Raw genomic sequence first — 22,895 nt, 5'->3', positions numbered from 1 at the left:
CAAGCACAAAACAGCCCCATAGAGAGATTATCTCTCCAGTTTTATATACACAAATTTATTACTGCATCATACCTTTAAGAAAAAAGGTTTTTTATGCTTTCCTCTTCTGCAAAGCACTCTTTCCACAGCTGATTTTTAAACTTTCATTACAACAAGAAAAAAAATCTATAGAAGTTAAGCAGTAAAATGAAATTATCCAGATTTAGTAATGTTAAGGGGCAAAACTATGTGGAATCTGATTTTGAAATTCATGATGGGAACACTTAAGGATATCACATAAAGATAGATAAAGCAAAAAAAAAAAAAAATCTGAGGAGGTGTGTGTTTAAAAGATTGAGGAAATATCATCCCAGGGAGATACCAGCTCATCCATCTGAAGACTCTCACATTGCCCCTGGCTGGAATGGTTGATGGGATTTTTCTTAAGACAGGCTGCTCTTGGGGTAAATTTTGCTGTGTGGAGACCTCATAGCAGCCTTCCAGTATCTGAAGGGGGCCTATAGGGATGCTGCGGGGGGGAACTCTTCATTAGGGACTGTAGTGACAGGACAAGGTGTAATGGGTTAAAACTTAAACAGGAGAAATTTAGATTGGATATAAAGAAAGTCCTTTACTGTAAGGGTGGTGAGGCACTGGAATGGGTTGCCCAGGGAAGCTGTGAATGCTCCATCCCTGGCAGTGTTCAAGGCCAGGTTGGACAGAGCCTTGGGTGACATAGTTTAGTGTGAGGTGTCCCTGCCCATGGCAGGGGGGTTGGAACTAGAGGATCTTAAGGTCCTTTCCAACCATAACTATTCTATGATTCTATGATCCACACGCATCCCCAGTATCCTTGTGGCATCATCCCCCACCCATACCAGTGCACTGCACCACTATCTAAGGACACTTTTTCTGCTCCCTCAGATATCAGAGTCCCAGAAGGAGTAATCAGGTTTTATGGGCTGTCAGGCTGGCCTTGTGGTGGGTAAGGCACTTAGATGTAAAGTCAGCATTAAATATTTTCTCACCTTTAAACCAGTTCTCTTCATTGTCTCAAGATGCAGACAGCTTTATGCCTAGCCAGGAAAAAGAACTGTGGATATCAAGTATCGACACTTTTAAAGGTTATCAGCCATTTCCCCTGACTCATTACACTAAATTGGTAATGAAGAAAAAGAACAGGATTTACCTGTATACACATAAATAATATTTCTGTTACTAACTTTTTCAGGACTGAAGATTTGGCTTTCTTCCCTCCACCTCTCTTTCCCTGTTCTTTATCTGAAATCTGCCTTATTTTTCTCTGCTTTGGCTGTCTCTTCCATCTTTCATTACAACAGTGTTGTTCTCACTCACACATGGGTTATTTCTTTTAACTTCCCTACTGCAGAGAAGAAAGTGGATTTATTTGGAAGGAACTGCTGTAAAGAGCTCCTCCTTGCACAGGTTTCCACCTAGCCTGAGTGTCTGCATACTGTGAAGCATCACAGCTAGGTGGATAAAGGTACTGTGGAGAGAGGCAAGGGAGCATGTGCGTGGTTGATGACCTAACATGGGTAGGAATTGCTCTACAACAGCCCACTCTTCCTTGGATTTCAGCAATGGACACAGGCATGTACCTCCTCCAGAAAGCACATGCAGCACTGTGGGCATGCACATGCCTCCATGCTGACTCCTTCCCCATGGCCTGTGTTTTGCTTGGCTGTGGTTGGTCTTCATGTCAGGTGTTGCTGCAGGAGGCATTGGATTCAGGACCTGTTGTAGAGAACATTTTCTAGGAGAGCACATGGCTCTGCATTGTCACCACAGTGCATGAGGCAACAAAGCCTGGCAGGCTCAGGATTGCTCCCTCCTTTCAGACTAAATTCCTCTTTTATTTGTTAGTGAATGTATGCATTCACCCCTCCTTCTCTTGTTCTGCTCCCCCATAGGCTGGATGTCCTCCCTTCCCTCTGGAGACTCACTCTTTTTTGCTGTGCTCCAAGTGAACTATATCACTTTGAGGATGAAGAGGCAGTAGGGTTGGTCCTGCTACCTTCAGTCACAAGGCAAAGTTGCCTGTATACGAGGAGAGATGTAGTCTGCTGTATTATTGTTGCAGAGCACAGAGGATAATCAGCATGCTGATGGGAGATGACTGCAAATTAGGAGATGAACTAAGGACATGCAGCAGTAAGAGACATTGTTCTTTCACTGCTTTCTTTCTGTGGAGTACATGCCAGCCACCAAGAAGAAAACTGTATGCCGCTCTTGTTCAGTGCAATATAAAGGCAGAGTAAGTAAAAGTGTGCTTCGAGCATTGTAAAATATTGCTATACAGCAGTGCTTTGCATGGCACTGCACAAGTTAACTGGGCACAGAGCTGCTGTTAGCACTGGAAGAGCACCTGAGGATGCGCTTATTATGTTGGGTGTGAACGCAGACTTAAGATGCTTGAAATATAAAGCTGAGCTCCAGTGTTGTTTGGGATCCCTCTGCAGACATAGCAGCTGTGAACTAAATTGAGGATGGTTATAACGTGCCTTGGTCAGGATCTTAGAAGAGCCAAATAAGTGTGTGCTTCTCTATTTAAGACCAGGATTAACACCATGCAGACTCTAATTTGGATTCCAGGAATGAAGTTCAAGAATCTATCCTTGCACAGCCAGGAGGGCTATTTGAGGCAACAGTGAAATTGATTTTGGTTTAAAAAGCTGTATAGGAGATAGGAGTAAATATGGAGAAAAGTAATCTAAAATTGATTAGAAAAGAGCCATTCCCCAGAAGGCATTAAGCCACTGAAGGTAGGCCATTGAATAACCATGAAAAGAAAATAAGAATTCTCTAGTATATACAAATAAGAATCAAATTATTGCATTCCTGAAATAGTATTTTTTGCTTTGGTCCATGTGTCACTCTTTTGTGGTTTAAGATGAGAAAATGTCATAAAAGACTAGAGATGTGGCCCATAACTTGCAAAAAACTCTGGATCAGGATCAGTAACCATCAGAGGGATTTATACCAAAGTTCACCCTAAAAACACAGCAGTGGGAACATACTTTGGGAGTGTAGTGCAAGCAGGACTTGTGTGTCAAATTGTATCACAGATACTAAGCTGAAGGAAAAATGATGGATTTCACACTTGGTGCTGGCATGGTAAAGGAAAAGTCTGGGTGTGTAGTTGCCAGATCTATCTGGATATCTATCCAGATATATCTGGAACATGAAACCGTAGTAGTGGTTTTAATTACCTAGATGAGATTTACTAAATACATCAGTTTGGAGAATGTAGAGGAATTCCCAATGAATGGCTGTGTCACAGACATTAAGTTGGTGTGAAAATTTCTTACTACATTTTTACAACTTTACAATGGACTTTGCACATTTAGTGATGTGGTCTGGGCATTTCTACTTCTAGTTCTCTCTTCAGATTTGATGCATATAAGGCATAGCTAACATGCTAATGAGAAAATGAAATTATTCATTCAATTTTGTCCTTATGAATTTCTAGAGGTTGTATTACAAAATATACCTGTGAACTCCTTTAGTTCCAAGTCCTTGAAATAATTAATGTCTCACCAAGCTGTATACATAACTTAATTAAATGTTTTAAGAGTAAGAGCCTAACTGCTAGTTCAAATGTTCAACTTGGTAAGAGTTCAGATTTAGAATGCCATGTGCAATCTTAAATATCATTTACAGAATTCTTGATGGGAAGTGTTTTTAGGATAGTCCTCATAACAACCAGGACATTAATCTTGCACCCAGCTGTAATAATAGCTACATTTCAAATAATTACATTAATGTCAACTGTTGCATAGGTAGATTATGTATCAGACCTTCAGTGAGAATGACTGTGGGTTTTTTGAGATGAAGGTTTAGGAAAACCAGTGCTTAAATAATGTCCCCCTACCCCAAGGGGTGGGTACAGCCTGGTGTTAGTTTGGACACTGGCTGGTTAGACAGTGACCTAAAACGCAGGAACCAAAACTGGTCCAAAAGTCAAGGTTTTTTACAGGCCTCTTAAATAGACCTTCCTGTAACACTCTGGTGTAGTGCCTTAGGTGTTGTAAGCAGTCCATGTGAGAGTATGTAGGATATATAAACCTGTGACTTCAGCCTTAATAAAAGCATGTTCTCCATCAGCACAAGTCAAGGACTGAACTTCTCTCAGACACTGGTGACCTTCATAGTGTTCATGATGCTGCTGCTATTATAGAAACGTGTCACGGGTGCTTGTCATGTGTCTTCCTAAATTGCAATGATTAAGCAATGAGTATCTGAATGTGCAGTTACAAACCCATATTCACAGCTGTTCTTTGTCTCAAAAACACCTAATCTGGATTGCAGCTGGACCCAGCCTCTGCACCTCCCCTGTCCTGTATATCCCCATATTGGTCTTCTTCAGCCCATGGAGTTATGTTAGGTCTTTGAGGGGACCAGCTTTTCCCTATATAAAGTAACGAGCTGAAGGAGGATCTGACTGAAGGAAAGGATGGCATTACAAGCAGCTGGTGGTGTGGGATGGAGAAGCAGTGCTTCTGTGTTTTGTGATTGTTTTTTCTTGTGAGACCTTAGGTTTTCCTTCAGTCCTCTGTGTCTAAATTTTACACAAGAATCTCAGCTTTCTGAAAAGGGAAGATTAGGTTTTTATCTAATGTATATTGCTATAGAGGGGCTGAAGAAGGAGTTTTGAAGGGCCCTAATTTCCTGCCGGGAATGAAGAAACTAAAAGACCTGTAAAGAAGATGAAATTGCCTCTCTCAGAGGAGCAGTGAAAGCGGGTCTAAGCAACTTAGGCACGGATATATATACTTGCCCTGGTCTTATACTCTGTTATAGATTCAGTTTATTATAGCTGCTGGTAAAAAGAAGCCAGTATTGGGTTTGAAAACATTACTTATGTAAGATAAAGGAAGCCAGAAATACAATGCACATAAATATGAGAGAAAGGAACTGCTTGCTCTCAGAAATGTGGAATAAATTTGCAGAGGCTCGGTAAAAGATGAGAGATTATAAAAAGGCATTAGGGCTGTCAGTGTGAAGGAGTCAGGGAATTGCAGAGCAAGCTCACATTTCCAGTTCAGACTGGAGTTTGTTGTAAAGAATTTCCCAGTCTTTAGAGGTAACAATAGCAGTGCGAAGTGCATTGAAATCTGAAATTCTTTGGAGAATTCAGCAGGCTCATATGGGTATAGGAAAATGTAAATGGTAAGCATAAGCTATGTATATGTAGCAGCTTCATAAAAGCTCAGAGATAAAGAAAATTGTGAAAATGAGCTATTTCTTCAAAACATCAGTCTAGAAAAGAATAGGACTTATACTGACAGAGGACATGTTACAGCCATGGTTTGAAGTTAAGTGTAGATATATTTACATTGTTTTTCTGGCAGAGACTACAAAGTAGTGTTGGATCATGATTTGCATTTCCCTGTGGTTGTGCTAGAGAAGATCTAGCATTGGAGCATCTCACAACATCCATCAGATCTGTGTTTGTCACGCACAGAACCACAGAAGGGGGCTGAGGTGGTTCAAAGAACAGGATTTTCAACCATTTTCAAGGGCTGACAGGGGAGATGTAACATCTAGTCCCAGATATCCTGCATTGAAAGGGCTACTGAAAAATGAAATTAAGATACTTGAGATTTCTTTAAAAATGTAACAGATCTAAAATAAATTCTCCTGCTGCTGAGCTTGAGAAACTACCTTTAAAACATGGTCAGCCTCCCTTTACTTTAAGAGGTGTTTGAGAACCACATTACTGGTACAGGACTAATCTGGGTGCTTATAAGTACGGTTAACAATATGCAAGAGTCATACTATTTCATGGGGAACAAGGATAGTAAAATGCAAGGAGACACAGCCTGCATACAAAACCAAGGCAATAAAAATCACAAACCTGTGCCTGCCAAGGAGATTGCTTCTTTCTCCTTCAGAGTATAAATCCTGAAAGACAGGCTCTGAGGAGACAAGAAGAACATGGAGATGGAGCCTGGGGAAGTAGCATCTCAAAAGACTCCACTGAAATCAAGCAGAGATCAGCAGGAGCTCCTGAAAGGCATTTTTGAGTGCTGCAAGAGCAGCTAATGCCATTTTATTTTTATTCTTTATAGGAATAATAGCAGGGAAAAAAAAAAAGAGGGTGGTGTAATATGTGCTGTTATTAAGAGAATCAGTGAGAACTGGCCTGACTATAAGCCCCATTTCTCCAGCTAGAGTTTCACCATGCTTGTGAGCTCACTTGCAAACGCCCCAGACCTTTGCCACCAGTTTAGGATCATTGGGTGCCTTCTGCTACTTCTGCTGCCTGTTGCAGGGAAAGCCCATGCCATATTGATGTCCCCTGCAGAGAACAGAGGGTGGTGGTTGTCTAGGTGGTTGTCATTTAGCCTGATTTTGCTGTCTCATCTTTGGCTGTGATTGAATGGTGGCTTTGTTTATAGCATCTATTTTCACGTACCAGTAAAGCAGCTCATACTTTACTGGTGATGTTCAGGTGAGAAAGGGTGTCGTTCTGGATGGGGGCTGGGAGGGGCAGAAGGAGTTTGACAGGGATTCTTATTGTCAAGAAAATGGAGTGCCAGCTGTGTATTGAACCTGGCGAGACTGCAGCAGCATCTCAGATTTTCTTGCACTTTGGAGACCCTCTACAGAGAAAAGAGACTATGTCCATTTGTACCAGGCTTTATTTTGGGGAAATACGCTCAAAGGATACTTTCGTTTGACAGTGATGATAGCTGAGATCTGGGGCCCCTTACTGGAGGAATATGGGGAGAAATGGGTTTTTCTGCTGTGTTAGACATGAAACGCCAGTAGAGTGTGCAATTCTCCCTTTCATCTGCGGCTTCTCTTCCTTAGCTTTGGGTTATGTTGCAATGCTGAAAGTATCCATCACACCTTCATCTGAGGCCTCAGAACTCTGTCGTGCCTGTTTGTCAGTTGTTTGTAACCTTTTTTAGGACAGCTGCACTTCATAGATGTGAATACTGTGAAAGAAAGTTTTTTTCCCTCTTCCCTGCTGCTGCCTTGCACTTAACGTTCTTCTGCAGCAGTTAGGAGACTTTCAGCATATACCTGTGTGTGTCATTTTCCTCTTACAAACAGCTTACTGCCTGCTTCCTAGAGACAACATGCTTGACTAGGTGGACTTGGTCTCATGCCTTTTCATCCTTTTCTTAAAATCAAAGCAGGTTATACGTGAATTTTGCAGGTTACACGTGAATTTTGCAGGTTACACATGAATATACATGACAGGTCTTTGGGCTTTCTGCTTTACTGCCAATAGGTGCCTTTCAGCATCATTTTCTCCTACTTGTATGACTTCAGAACCAGGCATGTAGGTGTTTGTTAGGAGGAAATGCCACCTAGTTGGCTGGAGACACCTGTATAATCAAGGATCCATGGTCACCGAGCAGCAGAATATGAATGCCTCAGAGGCAAGTCAGAGATTTACTTTTCTATTCCTTGTGAGCGTAATGAGACTCCTCAGCTACACAAATGGAAGTTAAGAAAACAAGCTTGTTTATTTTAAGGTTATGGCACAATAAACCTGACTTTCTCCCAGTTCTCAAAGCATTGCTCTGGGAGCAGAGTAAGGTCTCTGGGGGACTTTTTACGGTGTATTTCAGAATGCTTTAATGCTTTGTTTTCTCTGAAAGTTACCTGCAAAGAAACCAGTTTCTTGTTGCTTCTTTCACATATCTCTTGGCGTTCTCTAGTAACATATCTGTAATTACAAAGCCAGACCTTGTTTGCTTTGAAAGGCTGTGCCTGATGGGCAAACGGGTAATTAAGAGTTCCAGCCAACTGTAGCCAGCTTTAGCCACAAAACTGTTCATTTTAGGGGAGCTGGAATAATTGACTCAACTTCAGTCTGCTTTGAAAAACTTAAACAGTTGCTGCAGAATATTGGCCAAAAAAAAAAAAAAAGAAGAAGAAGAAAGAAAATAAAATTAAACGGTGCTCACTGAATTGGTATTGTTGATTCTGGTTTTGTGTTGGAGTTTTCAGACTTATTTCAGGCATTCCTTTCTAATATATAGCAGGCTGGGCTTTTTCACCTCTTAATTACCAAGGAAGATTTTCTTTAAGGACTTGAGTTCTTAACTGAAGGAATAAGCTCGTAAGATGTGTGAGACTGCCAAAGATCACAACCATCAAGGAAACTAGGAAATAATGACCCTATTACTGCTGAGATTAAAAAGCAAAAAAAAATGGGGGTAAGGACTTGTCTGGCAAGACTGCGAAATACAGCCTGGGGAGACAGAGCTGGACATTTTTGCACAGTCATGAAGCAGCAAAGAAAAGCTTGTTAACCTTTTTCTATTGATTCCACTTTCCTTTACATTTAAATTGGAGTGTGTAATATTTCCTGTTTTTTCACTACTTTATAGTGCAATTCAGCTGCTGTTGCTAATAACCTTCACGCAGAAGGAAAATCAGTGAAAGCCAATGTGTGATATACTTTTAACTGGAATTAATAGCCCTTGCCCTCAGTTTCAGATAAAAGACTTGATTTGTGATAAAGGTAGAAGGATCAAGAGGTAGTGTGGCTCAGAAAAGCCATTTTCTGATGGCGAATTCCTCTGCTTTATTTTGGCCACAGGTGTCTCAATGCGCAGATGGAGTTAGAGAAAGCAGAAACGGTTAACGCCCTATAAAGGCTTAATGTTCCATAAACATAAATGTGGGGAAAGCATGCTGGCAGCTGCTTTCGAATCCCCCATGAAGAAAGATAAAGATGTGATGAAACCTGCTTTGCTGCGCTGCACGCCCTGCTTTGCTGGGACCTGCAGTTATGCTCCCCTGGTGGGACTGCTGTTGGAAACTGTGTTGAAAAGACGTCTGTGAAGGCATTCTCTGCCCAAATGGGTAGTGATATATCCTTACTATGGAATGATTGTGGTGGTTCGGAATAGTCGTTTTTAGACAGCAGCGTCTCTGGGTAAAGTGGTGGGGTTTCATTGGACTAGTAAGTGGAATGACTCATGTTTTCACAGTTTCTGCTTTCATGTATGCCTGCACTGTTTATGTTGTATGGATACCATCTGTGGAATGGACCCACTATACTGGGCTGCTAAACAAATGGTGCAACTGATTTAAACCAGGTTTACAGGGCACACTGGAGCAACAGGTGAAGGACCATCAAGTCTTATTTTGAGTTTTCCCAAGTGCTTTTTAAACTAGCCAAGGCCATTTAGCTAATGCCATGGTACTACTTTGAAAAACTGAGCTGACAGTTGTACTTGAGATGCAAGCCAGCCAGGTACAGGACACTCACTGCGGTGTGCTCTCAGGAGGCAGCAAAAGCATGCCAGTGACAGGGTGGAATATTGCCGCAGAGGCCAGAGGTGGTAACTGGGCCTGGCCTCATAAATCCCATGGGCAAACTCTGATAATACCAATGGTCTCACTGTGGAATATTGATTAGCATGAACTCATAAGTGACAATGTAGCTCTTTCATAATTTGCTTTTGATACAAACTGTTGTCAAAATGGATTTTTCCCACGTCCCTTCGAGTTTGTTATCAGGGCTGTGCTGCATGTGGCCTTTCACGGCACTCCACAAAAAGAGGCAGAGATCTTGCTCTGCCTGCCCATCAGAAATGCTTCCCCTTCCCTCCTTTGCCTCTCAGTCTTTGCACCTATGCTCTGGTAGCTGGACTTCTTGCTCAGCTGGTTTGGTTTTTGCTACTGGTGTGGTATTAATTTTACTTGCCTACCCTACAAGGGGCAATGTCTTCTTCAAAAGGAAGGTGGAGGGGGCTGGGGCAAGGCTCACAACAAAGAATGCGCAATCTGTGCAAAGTCCTTCCCTCTGCAAAGGGAATGCTGCAAAGTCTAGATTTGCTCAAGCTCCGTGTCTGTCTAACATCTTTGGAGTCAGCAACTGCATTATCTATGCAAGACTTTGCATTTGGGAATGACCCTTCTCCCTTTGCCTTCGGAAAAGTTGTTAAATACACTAGAAACTCATTGTCACGTACCTCAGCCCCCTTTACTCTCATTCAAAGGCAACAGCCATTCCTGCATTCCCCTGGGGAAAAAATTCCCGTGAATCCACAGCACTTGCAGGGTGTACATTGAGAGATGAATTTTGCCTGGGATGGATGGACCCTTTCCTGTGGCATAAGCATCTTTTGCTGTTTGGGTACAGCATAAGACAGCCCAGCAAAAGACGCTGCAGTGATGAGCATTGCCAGCATCTCAGAAACCCTTTAGGCACAGAACCAGGGTGAAGCCTCCACTCACCTGAAATAAAGCGTGCCCAAGAAGGAAAATACCATCCTGTCACTGAGAGCTGGAGACAGAAAGCAGCTCTTGGCTTTGGCTATAGCATTGGTGCTTCACTGTGTGCCAGGGCTTGCACTGTAAAACACAGCCAGTGCTGGAAGCGTGGACAAGGAGCACTGAAAACTGATGCTGCGCAGCACCCTGGCGCTTTGTGTCTCGTTGAGCACCGTATGCCTGAGGCGCGACCCCTCCTCTTCCAGCGCAGGGGTAACAGGGCTGACCCGCCAGGCCGCACCGGCGGGGCTCTGCTCGCCGCCTCGCTCCCGGGGGCGGCCCTGCGCGGAGTACGGGCCCTCCCCGGGGACCCCCGGCCCGGCCCATGCCGCGCCCGGCGCGGACAGGGGTTAACACCAGCGAGCGGAGCCGAGTGGAGGGCGCCGCACCGCCCCTCGCACAGCGGCCCCGCAGCGCCGCCGCTCGGTCCCGCCGCCGCCCCCCTCCTCCCTCGGCCCCGCTGCCGCCTCGGCTGCGGCCCCGGCTCGCCGCTGCGCGCATGGCCCCGGTAAGTCCGCCGGGGGGAGCGCGGCTCCTCCGCAACAAAAGCGGGGCGGCGCCGGGCCGGGCGAGCGGAGTCCCCCGAAGTAACGGGCCGGCAGCGCGGGGCTGGGGGGAGCGACGTGACATTGCCGAGAGGCAGGGCACGGGCACCCCGCGGGGCTGCGGCGCTGGGCGGGCAGGTGGCGAGCCCCGCGGCTGGGAGGTGCGCAGCATGCGGGCAGGGCCGGTGAGGAGCCGGCGGTCACGGCGGGGATGCGCGGCCCTCCGCGGCCTTCAGACCCCGCAGCTCCGGTGAGAGGCTGGCCCAGAGTCCGCGGCCGGGGCCGTCGTGTCGTGGGGGGCCCGGCCGGAGCTACCTGGGTAAGGAATCTCTAGCGTTTGGGTCGCTGAGACCAAATCTGGCAACCCCATGAGTGTGGCAGCCCCATGGGTGCACACGGGGCGATGCGCACCAGGACCCGATGGCGACCGAGGCTGCTGCAAGGAATGCCCGGCTGCAGGGGATGGGGGAGCTGTCATTGCCCGGGCAGCAGAGGGGATGCGAAGCCCTTGTGCCCCAGGAGGGGATATAGCAGGTTTGGGTGGTTTCTATGGGGAAGAGGATGAGCTGGTGTAGCAGGGTGAGGTCAGAGCAGCCTGTGCTCTACTAGGGATCTCACCCAGTGAGTATATGACTGGGCAGCCCTCCACTAAAGCAAGTGAGCACTCTTGTTCAAAGGCTTGCACATTTCCCATGTGTGATCCGCCTTTAGCTTTGGAAAAGATTACGCTTCCCAGGACAAATGGAGGACCTATCATTTCAAGATCATCTCCTAAGGAGGTCTTCTTCAATAGATAGAGACAGAGTCTGTATTTCACTCAGCTGTCTTTGTGTCACTTAGGCAGTGTAGAAGGAACAGACATCCCCAACTCTCACTTTAAGGGAAGCAGACATCCCTGACCCCCAGTGTTAAGGGGACCTTCCCCACAGGGATGTGCTTGGTGTGGTGCATCCATAAGGAGAGCTGCCTTTGTCCCCTTTCTCCTCGTAGCCCTCGGTGGAATATATTACAGGAAGGCCAGTGGGAGTGAACGGGGGATTCTCACTTTAACTGTGGTCTCCTGAAAGCTGAAACCAACCACTGGAGTGTAGAGTAAGCCTGAGGTAGCTCTAAACTCATTCAGTGGAGATTCAGAAAACTGGAGCTGGTTCTTGCGGAGTTCCTACTCTGAGTTTATCAGCAAGTGCTGGCTTCGGATGGCTTCACGCAGGTTTACATACAGCTATGTCCAGTGTTTATAAAAGGAACAGCAGTTTGGTCTGAGTTCCCATAAATTAGACTGGTTTTCTGAGAGAGACAAGAGGAGATTCTTAATATGAGCATTTATCCTGTGTGTTTCATAGCGTCATTTCAGAAGCAGCTGACAACCCTCTGCAACTAAGGCCTTCCTGCACTTAGAGCGCACCCCGTGTGTATATATATATATATATGTATAGTCACACACATGCTTCCAAGGAAGATTCTTCCCCTAATGTTTCTGAGTGTGAACACTGATACTTGATGAAGACTGGCCAGCGTTCTCCTGTAACATTCATTGAATGACACAACAAACCCCATCTCTCTGCCCAGGACAGAGCCAGATATGGTGACACAACCCTAAGCAGGAAAAACGGATTATTTTTCCATCATGCCTTGTTCAAGAACAGCCATCTCCCAAATCGAACTACAGCAAGTGAACAAGTTTTTGTGAGAGGACACTATCTCTTCAACACAGTTATCTCCGAGAAGATAACATCTTTCTCTTTGAATGCTGAGCAATACCATTTCACATACCTCAGTCTCCCACACTTTTGGCCTGGGGAAGCACTGTTGACCTTGATGATGCTGCCTTCTCTTGTTTCCATGTTCCCGTATGTCCCCTTTCAGACAGTGTATCTGTTTCTATACTGTGCAGCAGAGCATCAATGGCTGATCCTCCTTGGCTGCTCACTTTTCTCTTCTGTGCCTTTTATCAGTGCCAGTTGCCTGCTGAGACATTCTTACATTGTTCAGGGCCACCAGCAGCTTCCAGGCAGCATTCTGCAACTCTTCCTCCGGCGCTGCTTTCCTTATGGTCAGCAACTGAAGTCTCTGCAGTGAACTCTGCACCTGGGTATCTTGTAGCCTCAGGAGGAGATCCTGCATGTCAGTGGTGGGCAGCTTTCCTTGCTGCTGCCCACTGGCTCTCACCTCTGTGGCATGTGGGTCAGAAGGATTTAGTTGCATGTGCGTCGACTGTGGCGTGGTTGCAGGTAAGGAGGTGGGGATCTTCCTTGTTGGGGCTGGAGTCGTGACAACTACTTCCTTGGCAGGGCTGGAGCGGCTTGGCTGGGCGGTTGTGGGACGTATGGGGAGAAGGGGGGTGGTACTGAAGATGCTGGACAACATGGAATCAGTGCTCATGTCATTGAAGGTGCGTGTGCTGTCCAGATTGGCTTTGCTGTCTCCTGGGCATGCAGTCCTCTGTGGAAGAGAAAACACTCCCCTGTAGAGGCAGTGGGCTTCAAGAGCAGGCAGCTATTCTGTGGGGTTAGAACTCGCTGCACAGTCCCATCTTTCCCACTCCTACAAAAATGAGCCCAAGAAAGGAAGAAACCTTTGCTCCTTTCTTTGTCAAGTCTCCCCATAAGTGTCTCCGTGTGACTCCCAGTTGTCTTTCTCTTTGCTTTCCTTGTCTTCTAGGCTTCATTAATCACCCTTTCTCCTTCAGTAACCTAGATAGACAGTCTCAACTAGGTTGGGAATGAGAGATGGAGCTAAGGGCTGAACCTCAAAGGTTCGTTTTCTTGAGTACCTTCTTCAAAGTCTCTTTGTTGGCAAGTGGCTGCAGGTGCCACCTGTGTAAGCTAGTCAGCTTGGTGTGAGTGCCCCTGGAAGGTGGGCTGCCCATAGCTCTCTTGGATCTTCCCTGTATTTTTGCCTTCCTCCCGTTTTCCCACTTCCTTATTTCCAGGGTGCCCCGTTTTGCCTGTTGCTTGCCCAGAGCACACCACCACAGTCTTCAGGAAACAGCTAAATAACTCACCTTAATGAAATACTTTTTCTTAGTACAGCGATAAAAAGAAAAGGTGCAGAAGTCAGGAAAGATAGGACTTTTTGGCAGTTCAGAGCATACGGGCCCTAGAAAGAGGTAAATAAAGACACAGACTCAGCTATAAACTCCAGTGCTGGGGTCCCACCAGCCCTCAGCAATAACCTCACTGTGGAAGGACATCGCTCCATGAAAAGCCCCATGGCCATTTGGGTGCCTCCCTGAACCCAGGTGAGAAACTCCATCACTTCTTGGTTATTTTCATGACCCTAGGCATAAGAGGAAGCTAGTCCTAAGGACACGTAGATGCAATCAAGTGTGATAGAGGATGCTCACAAGCAGATGTCTTCTCACTGCAGGATTGCTATCCACCCTTCTCACCCACCAGCTCTTGAGTCTCCCATCTCTCCCAGTGGTCAGCTCAGTGCTGGCCATGGGGGATGCCTACCCGCCCATCTGCTTGCCCTTGGGAGTCACAGTTGTCTTTACCCTCAGGGATGACTCCGTGGTTTTCATACTCATCCAGCCTCTGGACCAGGGGGTACTGGCAGCCGTACAGCATGCGAAGGAAGCAGGCAGTGTTGGCACGGCCTGCTGTCTGGAGGAACCTGAAGAACTGGCTGTACTCCTCATCAGAGAGTGGTGTTCCAGGCTGCTGTGCCTTCCCGCCGTGGGAGCTGGCATTGAAGCCCAAACCCAAGAGCACTGGTGAAAAATAAAATGTAGGGAGTCAAAGGAAATGCTAACCATGGCACACCTGGAGGAGCTGAAGGGCTGAACCCAGATCTCTTGTTGCCCTGTCTGGGTGCAGGATCCAACAAATGGGAAATGCAGTAACAGGCTCAAGATGGGAGGTCTAGACTTTGGGGAAGACTTTCTCTGCCCATGTTGAAAGTGGTGTAGTGTTTGGTGGCAGTACATGGCTGAAGGACCTTCACCAAAGCTCTAGAGATTCAAATCTTGAATTGGGAGAAATGTCTTGGAAATCATGGAACTGGGAATGTAGCTGTTGTCAGGGTGGAGCAAGGGAACTGTTTCCTATCAAAATTTCAGCCTCCGCAAATTCTGTTCCTCCACTTAACTGGGTCCAAACCCCTCGAGTTAATGGAGCATGCTCCAGTGGATGTGTGTGTGCCCTTACCATGGTCCAAGCATTCACTGAACCCTTATGCAAAACTTAAAGCCAGTTCTTCCCTGTGAAGAACATTATGAAAGCTCATGAAATCAAACTTTTGGAGGTTAGATGCGCCAAAAAATAAAAGCTTCTTGTGCAATCTTAATTTCATCTCCCCTTGCATATGCTTTTTATATGTTCTTTAAGTACACAGCAACCTACTCTTCCTTCCTAAAGACTTGGTAGCTCCCTCAGTGTAGAGACTGCACCTGCTGTGTGAGGGAGTTGGCTTCCCAGGTTAAACACTTACTATATTCAGGACATCTGCCTCATTTCCCACAAACTGGAAGATACATGGAAGAATGAGTCAGGAAGATGCTGCAAGGATAGTTTTGTAGATACTCTTCGAAGAAGTAGGTTTTATTCCTGGCTACACCACAGAGGTTCCTGTGTGATGCTAGGCAAGTACCAGGTTTCTTGGTGTGTTATTAATGGCATTTTCCTTACCTTGTGGGTTGCTGTTTATAGGAATGCTGAGCTCTCTTGCTGTTTTGGAGTCTGTGTGTGGTGTATTTTGAATGGCAAGTAAGTGCTACATTAGCATATGTATTCTGAGAAGCCAGGGCTGAGATAGCTCAAACTGAGATTCTAAAAGTAGCAGATGTTTTTGACTTTAATTCCTCTCTGCCCTCATTTTGCCATTTGCAAAATCACTAGAAACCAATTAATAGCTGTAAAGCTCTAAAACATAGAGTATGTAAGAAGTTAATGAGGAAATGAGTCAACCTGTCTACAGCAGAATTCAAATGGGATCAAGTAAATAAATCTGAGTCAAACACTGAATGATAAGGGTGACACAACATACCGAATAGCTGCTCATTAGAAAGGCAGTGTCCATCCAAGGGACTAAAGAAGCCGACACCCATGTAAAAACATTGAAGCTAGGTAATTAAAGAGCTGGGTCACCATGCCCATGCCCAGGGGGAACAAATCTAACAGTACAAAATGAGTGTGATTCAGGCATGCTCAAAGTTTGACTTTGCAACCTCTGTAATGTTCTCTTAGCATAGGACATGGTGGTTTTTTGTTGTTGTTGTTAAAAACTAACTTAAAAGCTTCCTCATGGCCTATGTCTTATTAACAGCTATGCCAACTTATTAACACCTATGTGTCTGTAGATTCAGCAGGATCAAAGAAAAGCATGTAACCTTCCCCCCCGAGAGGACAGCAGGGGTTATTGAGCACTCGGTGAGGCAGTAGGAGAGGAGAACACCACACTTGGCCAGGTGACTATGTGTGGGTTTGCAGAAAGCAGGGGAATGAGTAGAATGGGGGATAGTGGACCCCTCCAGGGTTATCTGCTAGGATGTGGCCAGAGCAGCCTGGCCTTTCTGTCCATTTCTTCCAGCTATATCCCCTTCTGTTTGTCTTTAACCAAGGTCCTCCCTCAGACCTCTTTTCTCCTGTCACTTCACCTGGATAGCTCTTCCCTTATGGCCTTGCAAGTCACGTCTACATCTGTGCCTCTGTGCTCATGTCTGGTTTACTCACCCAGCTGTCCCCATCATCACATCCCCAGTCTCCACCTCTGCTCCAGCCTCAGCTCACTACATCCAGCTCCTAGTCCTCCTCCCTGGTTCCTAGGTCACTCTCTGGCCCTCCTTGATGAATAAAATATTAGCTCCAGTCAGGGACAACTGGCAAAGTTTTAATCTCTTTGCACCTGAGGCATTCAGGGGTGCTCCTGTCTTTCCCTCTTGCCCTCAAGTTGCTAAAGCTGAGGAGCCATGGAGAGGGGTAAAGAGCAGCTGGTTTGGTTGCTGTTCCTCACAACCTTGCTTGAAAGAGAGATGTGTCCTACTCACCAAACAAAACCAGACAAGCCCATGTGGCCGACATCACGCCGTGAGCGATGCCTGTAACAGCTTGGGACACACTCCTGCCAGAGGTGTCACATCCTCTGCTTTGCCCGCCTGCCTGTGTCCTCATCCTGCCACACCGGGTTCCCCAGCAGCAGTGGAATGTCTTGTGGCGTCACAGACACCTCAGTTCCAACTGTTCCTCCTGCCCATGCTCCCCTCCGCCTCCCCTTCTGCCCTGCCACTGGGTGTGTGCCCTACCTGGCACTGGGTTTTGTGCTGGGGAAGGCAGCAGGGGACTAAGCCTGCTGAATGAGGCTGAGTTCGGACCCAGGCCACCTCCTGCCATAGCGGGGTCTGCCCTCCTTGCTGTGACACCAGGTCCAAACTCAGAGGAGAGCCCTCACAGAGTATGTTTGATTTTCTCAGGTTGATGTACACTGCAGCTTTCTGTTCTCCCTGCCCCTCCTGCCTCCCAGGCTTGAGGTCTTAGTGGTGGCTCTCCCATCCCTGGCCAGCTATGTCTTTTGTGGGGCAGCCCCTTTGGGGCCTCTGTCTCTGTCATCACAGGACCTGGGTGTGGCCCATTGCCTCCCCATGCTACAGGTTCTTGTTCCTCATTCAGCCTCGTAAGACTGGGTTATCAGTCAGGACACTTATCTGGGGACTTGGCTTTATCCAGACATAGTTGTTCTGGAGACTGGCACCTCATGCCTGTCTGGTGCTTGGTGGCGCTTCAGGTTTCCCATATTGTTTAGGGACAGATCTTTACCACCCATTGCACAATGTGCTTTTCTGCCATATCCCACAACCTGCCTGGCTCTGCACATCAACTGTCTCCTACATCCATGTCTGCTTTCTGTAGGTGCTCACCCATCATTTTAGGGTGCCTGTTTTGACTATATGCTCACCTTGAACAACAGCAGAGACTGAACCAGAAGGACATTTCTCTCCTCCTAAAATTAGGAGGATGGTTCAGCAGGGTCACAGCGGCACTGCCTCATAGGTGGATGGGGGTTGTACAGAGAGGGAAACCTTGGCTTCCCTGCCTTTTACCTGGGATTAAAGCCTGCAGCCACTGCCTGCTGCTGGAAGGATTGGAAACTCTCCCCATGGGGGGATACCCACTGAATCCACTGTGGAGTAGGCAGCAGGGAGCAGGAACGATATGATTCCAAGCTGAGGCAGAGCCAACAGAATGTCAGCTCTCCATGTGACCGGGGGGCTTCTTTTATCGTGATGGCGTTATACAGGTGGGGAAATCTTCCATCTGTCCTTGGGAGGGTCTGGCAGCTGATGTCTGTTGTGGTACCCTCCTCTGGTACACCACTGAGCATCCAGTTCAGTTTTTCTCATTTTGAAAGCAAAATATGCTGGTTCACATTTCTTTTTCATTTCTACTGATGAACACCTGGTCATCAGTAATTTTACTTACTTCTAGTGACACGGTGGGCATCCACGTGACCAGAAAGGTGAAACTCCATTGCAGAGCTGGCATTCCCATGTGCAGGTTTTAGCATTTTCTTTCTTTAACCTGTACAGTTCTAGGATATCACTGAGCCCTCATCATCTTCAAATGCCTCTAAACAAATGCCACTGCACAAATATAGTGCTGAAGCTAAATGAGTGACCTAATTTTCTATCCCACAAACCCCACTCCCGCGCAGCACACTTCTGCTCTGAACAGAGATCCTTGAGAAGTGGGATTGTGTGTTGGCTGTCAGAACTGGCCAGACTAAATTATCTTGGTGTTCATGCATTAACAGGTGTGTGTGACTGCTTTCCTGCTCGCTGCCAGCCCTGTAAACTCCATCTGGAACAAGACAGCCAAGTTGCCATTTTTCTGGAGCACAGGGCAGGACATCCTGCCTTTGGACTGCTCCTGTCGGTAACGTGAGCAGATCAAAGTATCTTCTCTCACCCAGACCTATGCGTGCCTGGCTGAGCCACTGAGAGCGACCAGGCAAAATACTCCTTGGGTAAAAGCAATAGACTGTCTGCATCCAGACAGACACAGAGAGCAGCCCAGTTGTGAAGGGAATGTGGCATTTTCCCTCTACCAGAACTGCTGAACTGCATTAAACACATTATGTTTTTTCTTAGTTCACTAGGAAGAAAGGAGATGGAGGGAAAGTGGTTTGAGGAATTGATGTTTTTCTTACATCAAACTAAGTGGGATGCATTTTTGGTCTTAAAGTGCAGCAGGAGGACCACTGTGACACTTGTGAGAAGGCAGCAAGCTGTCAGGCAGCTCTCTGCAGCATGTGTAGTTGACCCTGGCTTCGCAACATGAGCTGCCCCTGGTTATTGGACCCAAACAGCAGTGTCATGGTGTGCATGGCAGGACAGACAGTGACCCTGACGCATGTTTCTGGGTGTCATTTTCCTCTGGTCTAGGTTGCTTTTGTCTCCAATACTTATTCTCCTGTAATCTCACTCTACAGCACTGCTACTACAATGGGTATTTATTTCACCTGTTTTCTTTCCTCTGATCAGGATCTGCAGTCACTGATGGTTTAAACATCCTGGATGGTGTGATGAGAAACAGCTTTGTGGCCAGAAGCAGTGGAACACCAAGAGAGCAGAAAGTTTGCTTCCCAGGTGAGAAACTGAACAGAGCATGTCTGGGAAGGGGAGAGAAGAGCTGAGTGCTGAAAATTTGGTGTGTGCTGTGCTGCATACTACACGCTCATCCTGCCTCTGCTGCTCCTGTACTGTAAAGATTCTGCTTTCAGGAGGATTTGTAGGCAAGGTACGATAACGATGAAACACACTCTTGGGGTATCTAATATCCTTTCAAAAGGACCCTATCCAAATGGAATTAAATCCTGTGTATTTTCAGCAAAGACTATACTCAGAAAGCACAGCTAACCAAAGCGTGGCTTTTTCTTCCTTTCACACTGACAATCTTTCTGATGTTGTACTGGTTTTCTGCCTCGAGGTGCATGCCTCGGGCCAGTGCTGTATCTTTATTTGTACTGCAAATGTTTTTCAGCCCTGAGTGTTGTAAACAAAACTTTGGGAATCACTATAACCAGTGCAGTGGTGTCTTCCAGTATCTGCAGATTACCTGAAACCAAACCTGAGGGGTTTGTCCTGCTGCATTCACCTCATATTCTGACCTTCCACACGTAAGAGGATGATGTTAACTCTGTAAGCAGTTCCATCCAGCTAATCAGCTTACCTCACGCTCCAGCATCCATTTCTGAGGTGTGTTCTCCTTATAACTAATAAAAAATCAGAAAGCTCTGAATGTTTCAGTCTAATGGTTCATTTCCGTGCTTGATTAATAAAACAGTTTATCTTTCCACTTCCCTATCTGTTCTGTAGACAGAATCTACGTGTAATTTTCTGCAGAATATATAGCGCTTTCTTTTTAAGGAAAAGGGCTATGACTGGAAAGAAGAAAGAAAATAGTCTACTTGGCAGGGGTGGATGCTCCTGTGGTGTTGGCTGCTTCCCTCCCTGATTAAGCATGGGAATGCTGGAAGGAAAGCAGTGATTCATAGGCAACAGGAAGAGAAGCAGCTACAGTAGGTGTTGTTGAGGAGAGCAGCGATGACGTTCCTCTAACCTTGCTAGACATGGGAACTGTGAGGACAAGCATGTGACAGGTTTTGTCTTTTATGGCTGTAACCTTTTGACAGAGGACCCTTTTTGCAACCTGTACAGCAGCGGCTACCTGTCCTTGGGTCATATTCCCCTCCCATACTCAGTCTCCGTGCCCTCTCTCTGCCTGGAGCAGATATTGAGGGGCTGGCTCCTTTGCTGTTAGCTAATGGTAGCTGATGTGCTGCAGTTGCCTTGTTTGGACTTCTCCCTCAGAGAAGCAGGGGGGTTATTCATTGCTAGTTCCTCTGTTCACTCCAGCAGGTGCCAGGACCATGGGTGACACACAGAAGGGCAAGATTCATCAGGGAAGTCCTGTGAGACCTGGACTGCATCTGTTCCCCTCCAGAATGCTCAAAGGAGATACCCTCCAGGATGCTGACCAAAGACATGACTGCAAGCAGGAGCTGGAGATAAAAAGTGAGGTGGAGACATCTTATGGAGAGAGGCAGAGAATGGTAACTCCCTGTGGGACGGAAGTCTGGGAGTGCGACAACAGTGATAGAGGCCACATGAGCAAGGCTATCCTTGCTGGTGACAAGCCAGACCCAACCATTTGTGGGAACGGTGCCATTTGGATTCAGCAGATGGGAGAGAAAACCTACGAGTGTCCTGAGTGTGGGAAGAGCTTCAGCCGGAGCTCGTACCTGAGCCAGCATCAGAGGATCCACCTAGCAGAGAAACCCTTCAGCTGCTCCGAATGTGGGAAGAGTTTCACCCGCAACTCGGACCTGATCAAACACCAGCGGATCCACACTGGCGAGAAGCCTTACCAGTGCAGTGAGTGTGAGAAGACCTTCAGCCAGAGGTCCAATGTGATCAGGCACCAGCGGACCCACACAGGAGAGAGACACTACCAGTGCAACGAATGTGGGAAGAGCTTCAGCCAGAACTCACACCTCATTGTCCACCAGCGGAGCCACAAGGGTGAGAAACCCTTTAATTGCCCACGGTGTGAGAAAAGCTTCAGCGATCGCTCCTCCCTGATCATACACCGGAGAGTCCACACTGGAGAGAAGCCTCACAAGTGCCAGGAATGTGGGAAGCGTTTCCGGGACAGCTCGGCCATCATTCGGCATCAGAGGATCCACACAGGAGAAAAACCGTATGAGTGCACCGAGTGTAGAAAAGCCTTCCGGCAGAGCTCCTCACTGGTGACCCACATGCGAACGCACACAGGTGAAAAGCCCTACAAGTGCCCAGTGTGTGGGAAGGGCTTTAGCCAGAGCTCAGCACTCACCACTCATCGCCGGATCCACGGTGGGGCAGCCTTGCCCATATACCATGGTAGCCTCCTGCCCAACCCCTACCAGTGCGCTGAGTGTGGCCGGAGGTGCAGCGACCGCTCCACCCTGACCAAGCACCAGAGCACACATGCTGAGGAGCGGCCCTACATCTGTGTGGAGTGCGGGGACAGCTTCCGACGGAGCTCGGCTCTCAACGTGCACCTGAGGATCCATCGCGGGGAGAGACCATACAAGTGTGAGGAATGTGGAAAAGCATTCAGGCACAGCTCAGCCCTCGGTGCCCACCTGAGGATCCATGCAGGAGCCAAGCCCTACAAGTGTGGTGAGTGTGGGAAAAGCTTCCGGAAAAGCTCAACACTTAAAGTGCATTTGAAGATCCACACAGCCAAGAAACATTATAAATGTATGCTGGGTAGGAGAATGCTCACTTCCAGCTCACTTCTGCCATAGGGCTGCAGTGGATGTTCAGAACGGGAAACAAAAGCAGTGATTGAGGATACCTGAAAAAGGTGGGCGATGAGAACCACGTTGGGAAGAGACTGACTGGAGACATGCTTACCCCAGTGGGACAAAAACCATTAGGAGGTCTGGAAGCAGGGAGTCAGTCATAAGAGTCAAGTGCTGGTGGTTTAGGAAGAGCGCAGAGAGCTTAAGGAATGGGCACCAGCTTCTGGGTAAATTGGGAGCTGTGAATATGTGGTAGAATAATAACTGGGAGAATCAGGCTTGTAAAATAACTTTACAACTAAGGTGAAGATCAAAATGCAAAGTTCCAGGCTGGTTTTGACTCAAAACTTTAGCTTGTTAGACACTGTGGTAGTCTTAGGAACTCTTTTTATTACTGTCTGTTACTTTTCATGAATGTAGTAAGTTAACCCAGTGTTTGACAAGGCATTTCCAAATCTTTTGAGTCTGAGACTTTGGAGCTGAACTTCAGTCTGTTTGTCTTTTCTGACTCTTTTCCAAATCTTAGACAGGACAGTGAATTCCTACCTCTTATGACAAAGCCTGAGTGACACGATAGCTGAGCAACACAAAACTGTCATGGCTTTCCCAGAAAACAGGAATGTGCAAGCACTTCTAGTTGGAATGCTGCCCTTCACTAGTCTGTGGCAGTTTCTCCTAAATTTGCCCTTGGTGGTCTGGAGCACCTTCCAACTTGCATTGTCAACAAAACATGGGCAAAATTGTGGCCTTACTTTATTTAACCAAAAGAAATATCCTCCCCCCGATACCCTAGTGTGAACTGGTATACAGTGAGTTCTT

The 22,895-nt window shown here is 46.8% G+C and overlaps 2 protein-coding genes across 10 annotated transcripts; one reads left to right on the top strand and one right to left on the bottom strand.

Moving 5' to 3' along the window:
• The first annotated feature begins 1,353 nt into the window (after window positions 1-1,353).
• On the top strand, window positions 1,354-22,183 carry LOC133264819 (zinc finger protein OZF-like). 9 transcript variants are annotated; one of them, XM_061444814.1, is made up of 4 exons: window positions 1,354-1,483; window positions 1,911-2,254; window positions 19,270-19,374; window positions 20,644-22,183. In XM_061444814.1, the coding sequence occupies exons 3-4, from the start codon at window positions 19,311-19,313 to the stop codon at window positions 22,077-22,079; spliced, it is 1,500 nt and encodes a 499-aa protein (XP_061300798.1). In that variant the 5' UTR covers window positions 1,354-1,483; window positions 1,911-2,254; window positions 19,270-19,310; the 3' UTR covers window positions 22,080-22,183. The 9 variants fall into 9 exon arrangements, with proteins under 9 accessions (XP_061300798.1, XP_061300804.1, XP_061300797.1 ...); XM_061444820.1 differs by lacking the exons at window positions 1,354-1,483; window positions 1,911-2,254 and adding an exon at window positions 10,612-10,753; XM_061444813.1 differs by lacking the exons at window positions 1,354-1,483; window positions 1,911-2,254 and adding an exon at window positions 16,938-17,021 and having other exon boundaries at window positions 19,817-22,183.
• Window positions 12,717-16,912, bottom strand: LOC133274957 (acrosin-binding protein-like). Its single transcript, XM_061464589.1, has 4 exons — window positions 16,780-16,912; window positions 14,290-14,505; window positions 13,795-13,889; window positions 12,717-13,232 (listed from the first exon to the last, which is right to left on the bottom strand). The coding sequence occupies exons 1-4, from the start codon at window positions 16,901-16,903 to the stop codon at window positions 12,717-12,719; spliced, it is 951 nt and encodes a 316-aa protein (XP_061320573.1). The 5' UTR covers window positions 16,904-16,912.
• Window positions 22,184-22,895: the final 712 nt, after the last annotated feature.

The sequence above is a fragment of the Pezoporus flaviventris genome, unplaced genomic scaffold (assembly GCF_033815535.1).
Source record: "Pezoporus flaviventris isolate CSIRO_AGI_PZ_B2104156 unplaced genomic scaffold, CSIRO_AGI_Pfla_v1 ptg000002l, whole genome shotgun sequence".
Classification (NCBI taxonomy): domain Eukaryota; kingdom Metazoa; phylum Chordata; class Aves; order Psittaciformes; family Psittacidae; genus Pezoporus; species Pezoporus flaviventris.
Note: the sequence above shows the minus strand (reverse complement) of the source record. Positions and strands in the feature narration are given on the sequence as shown.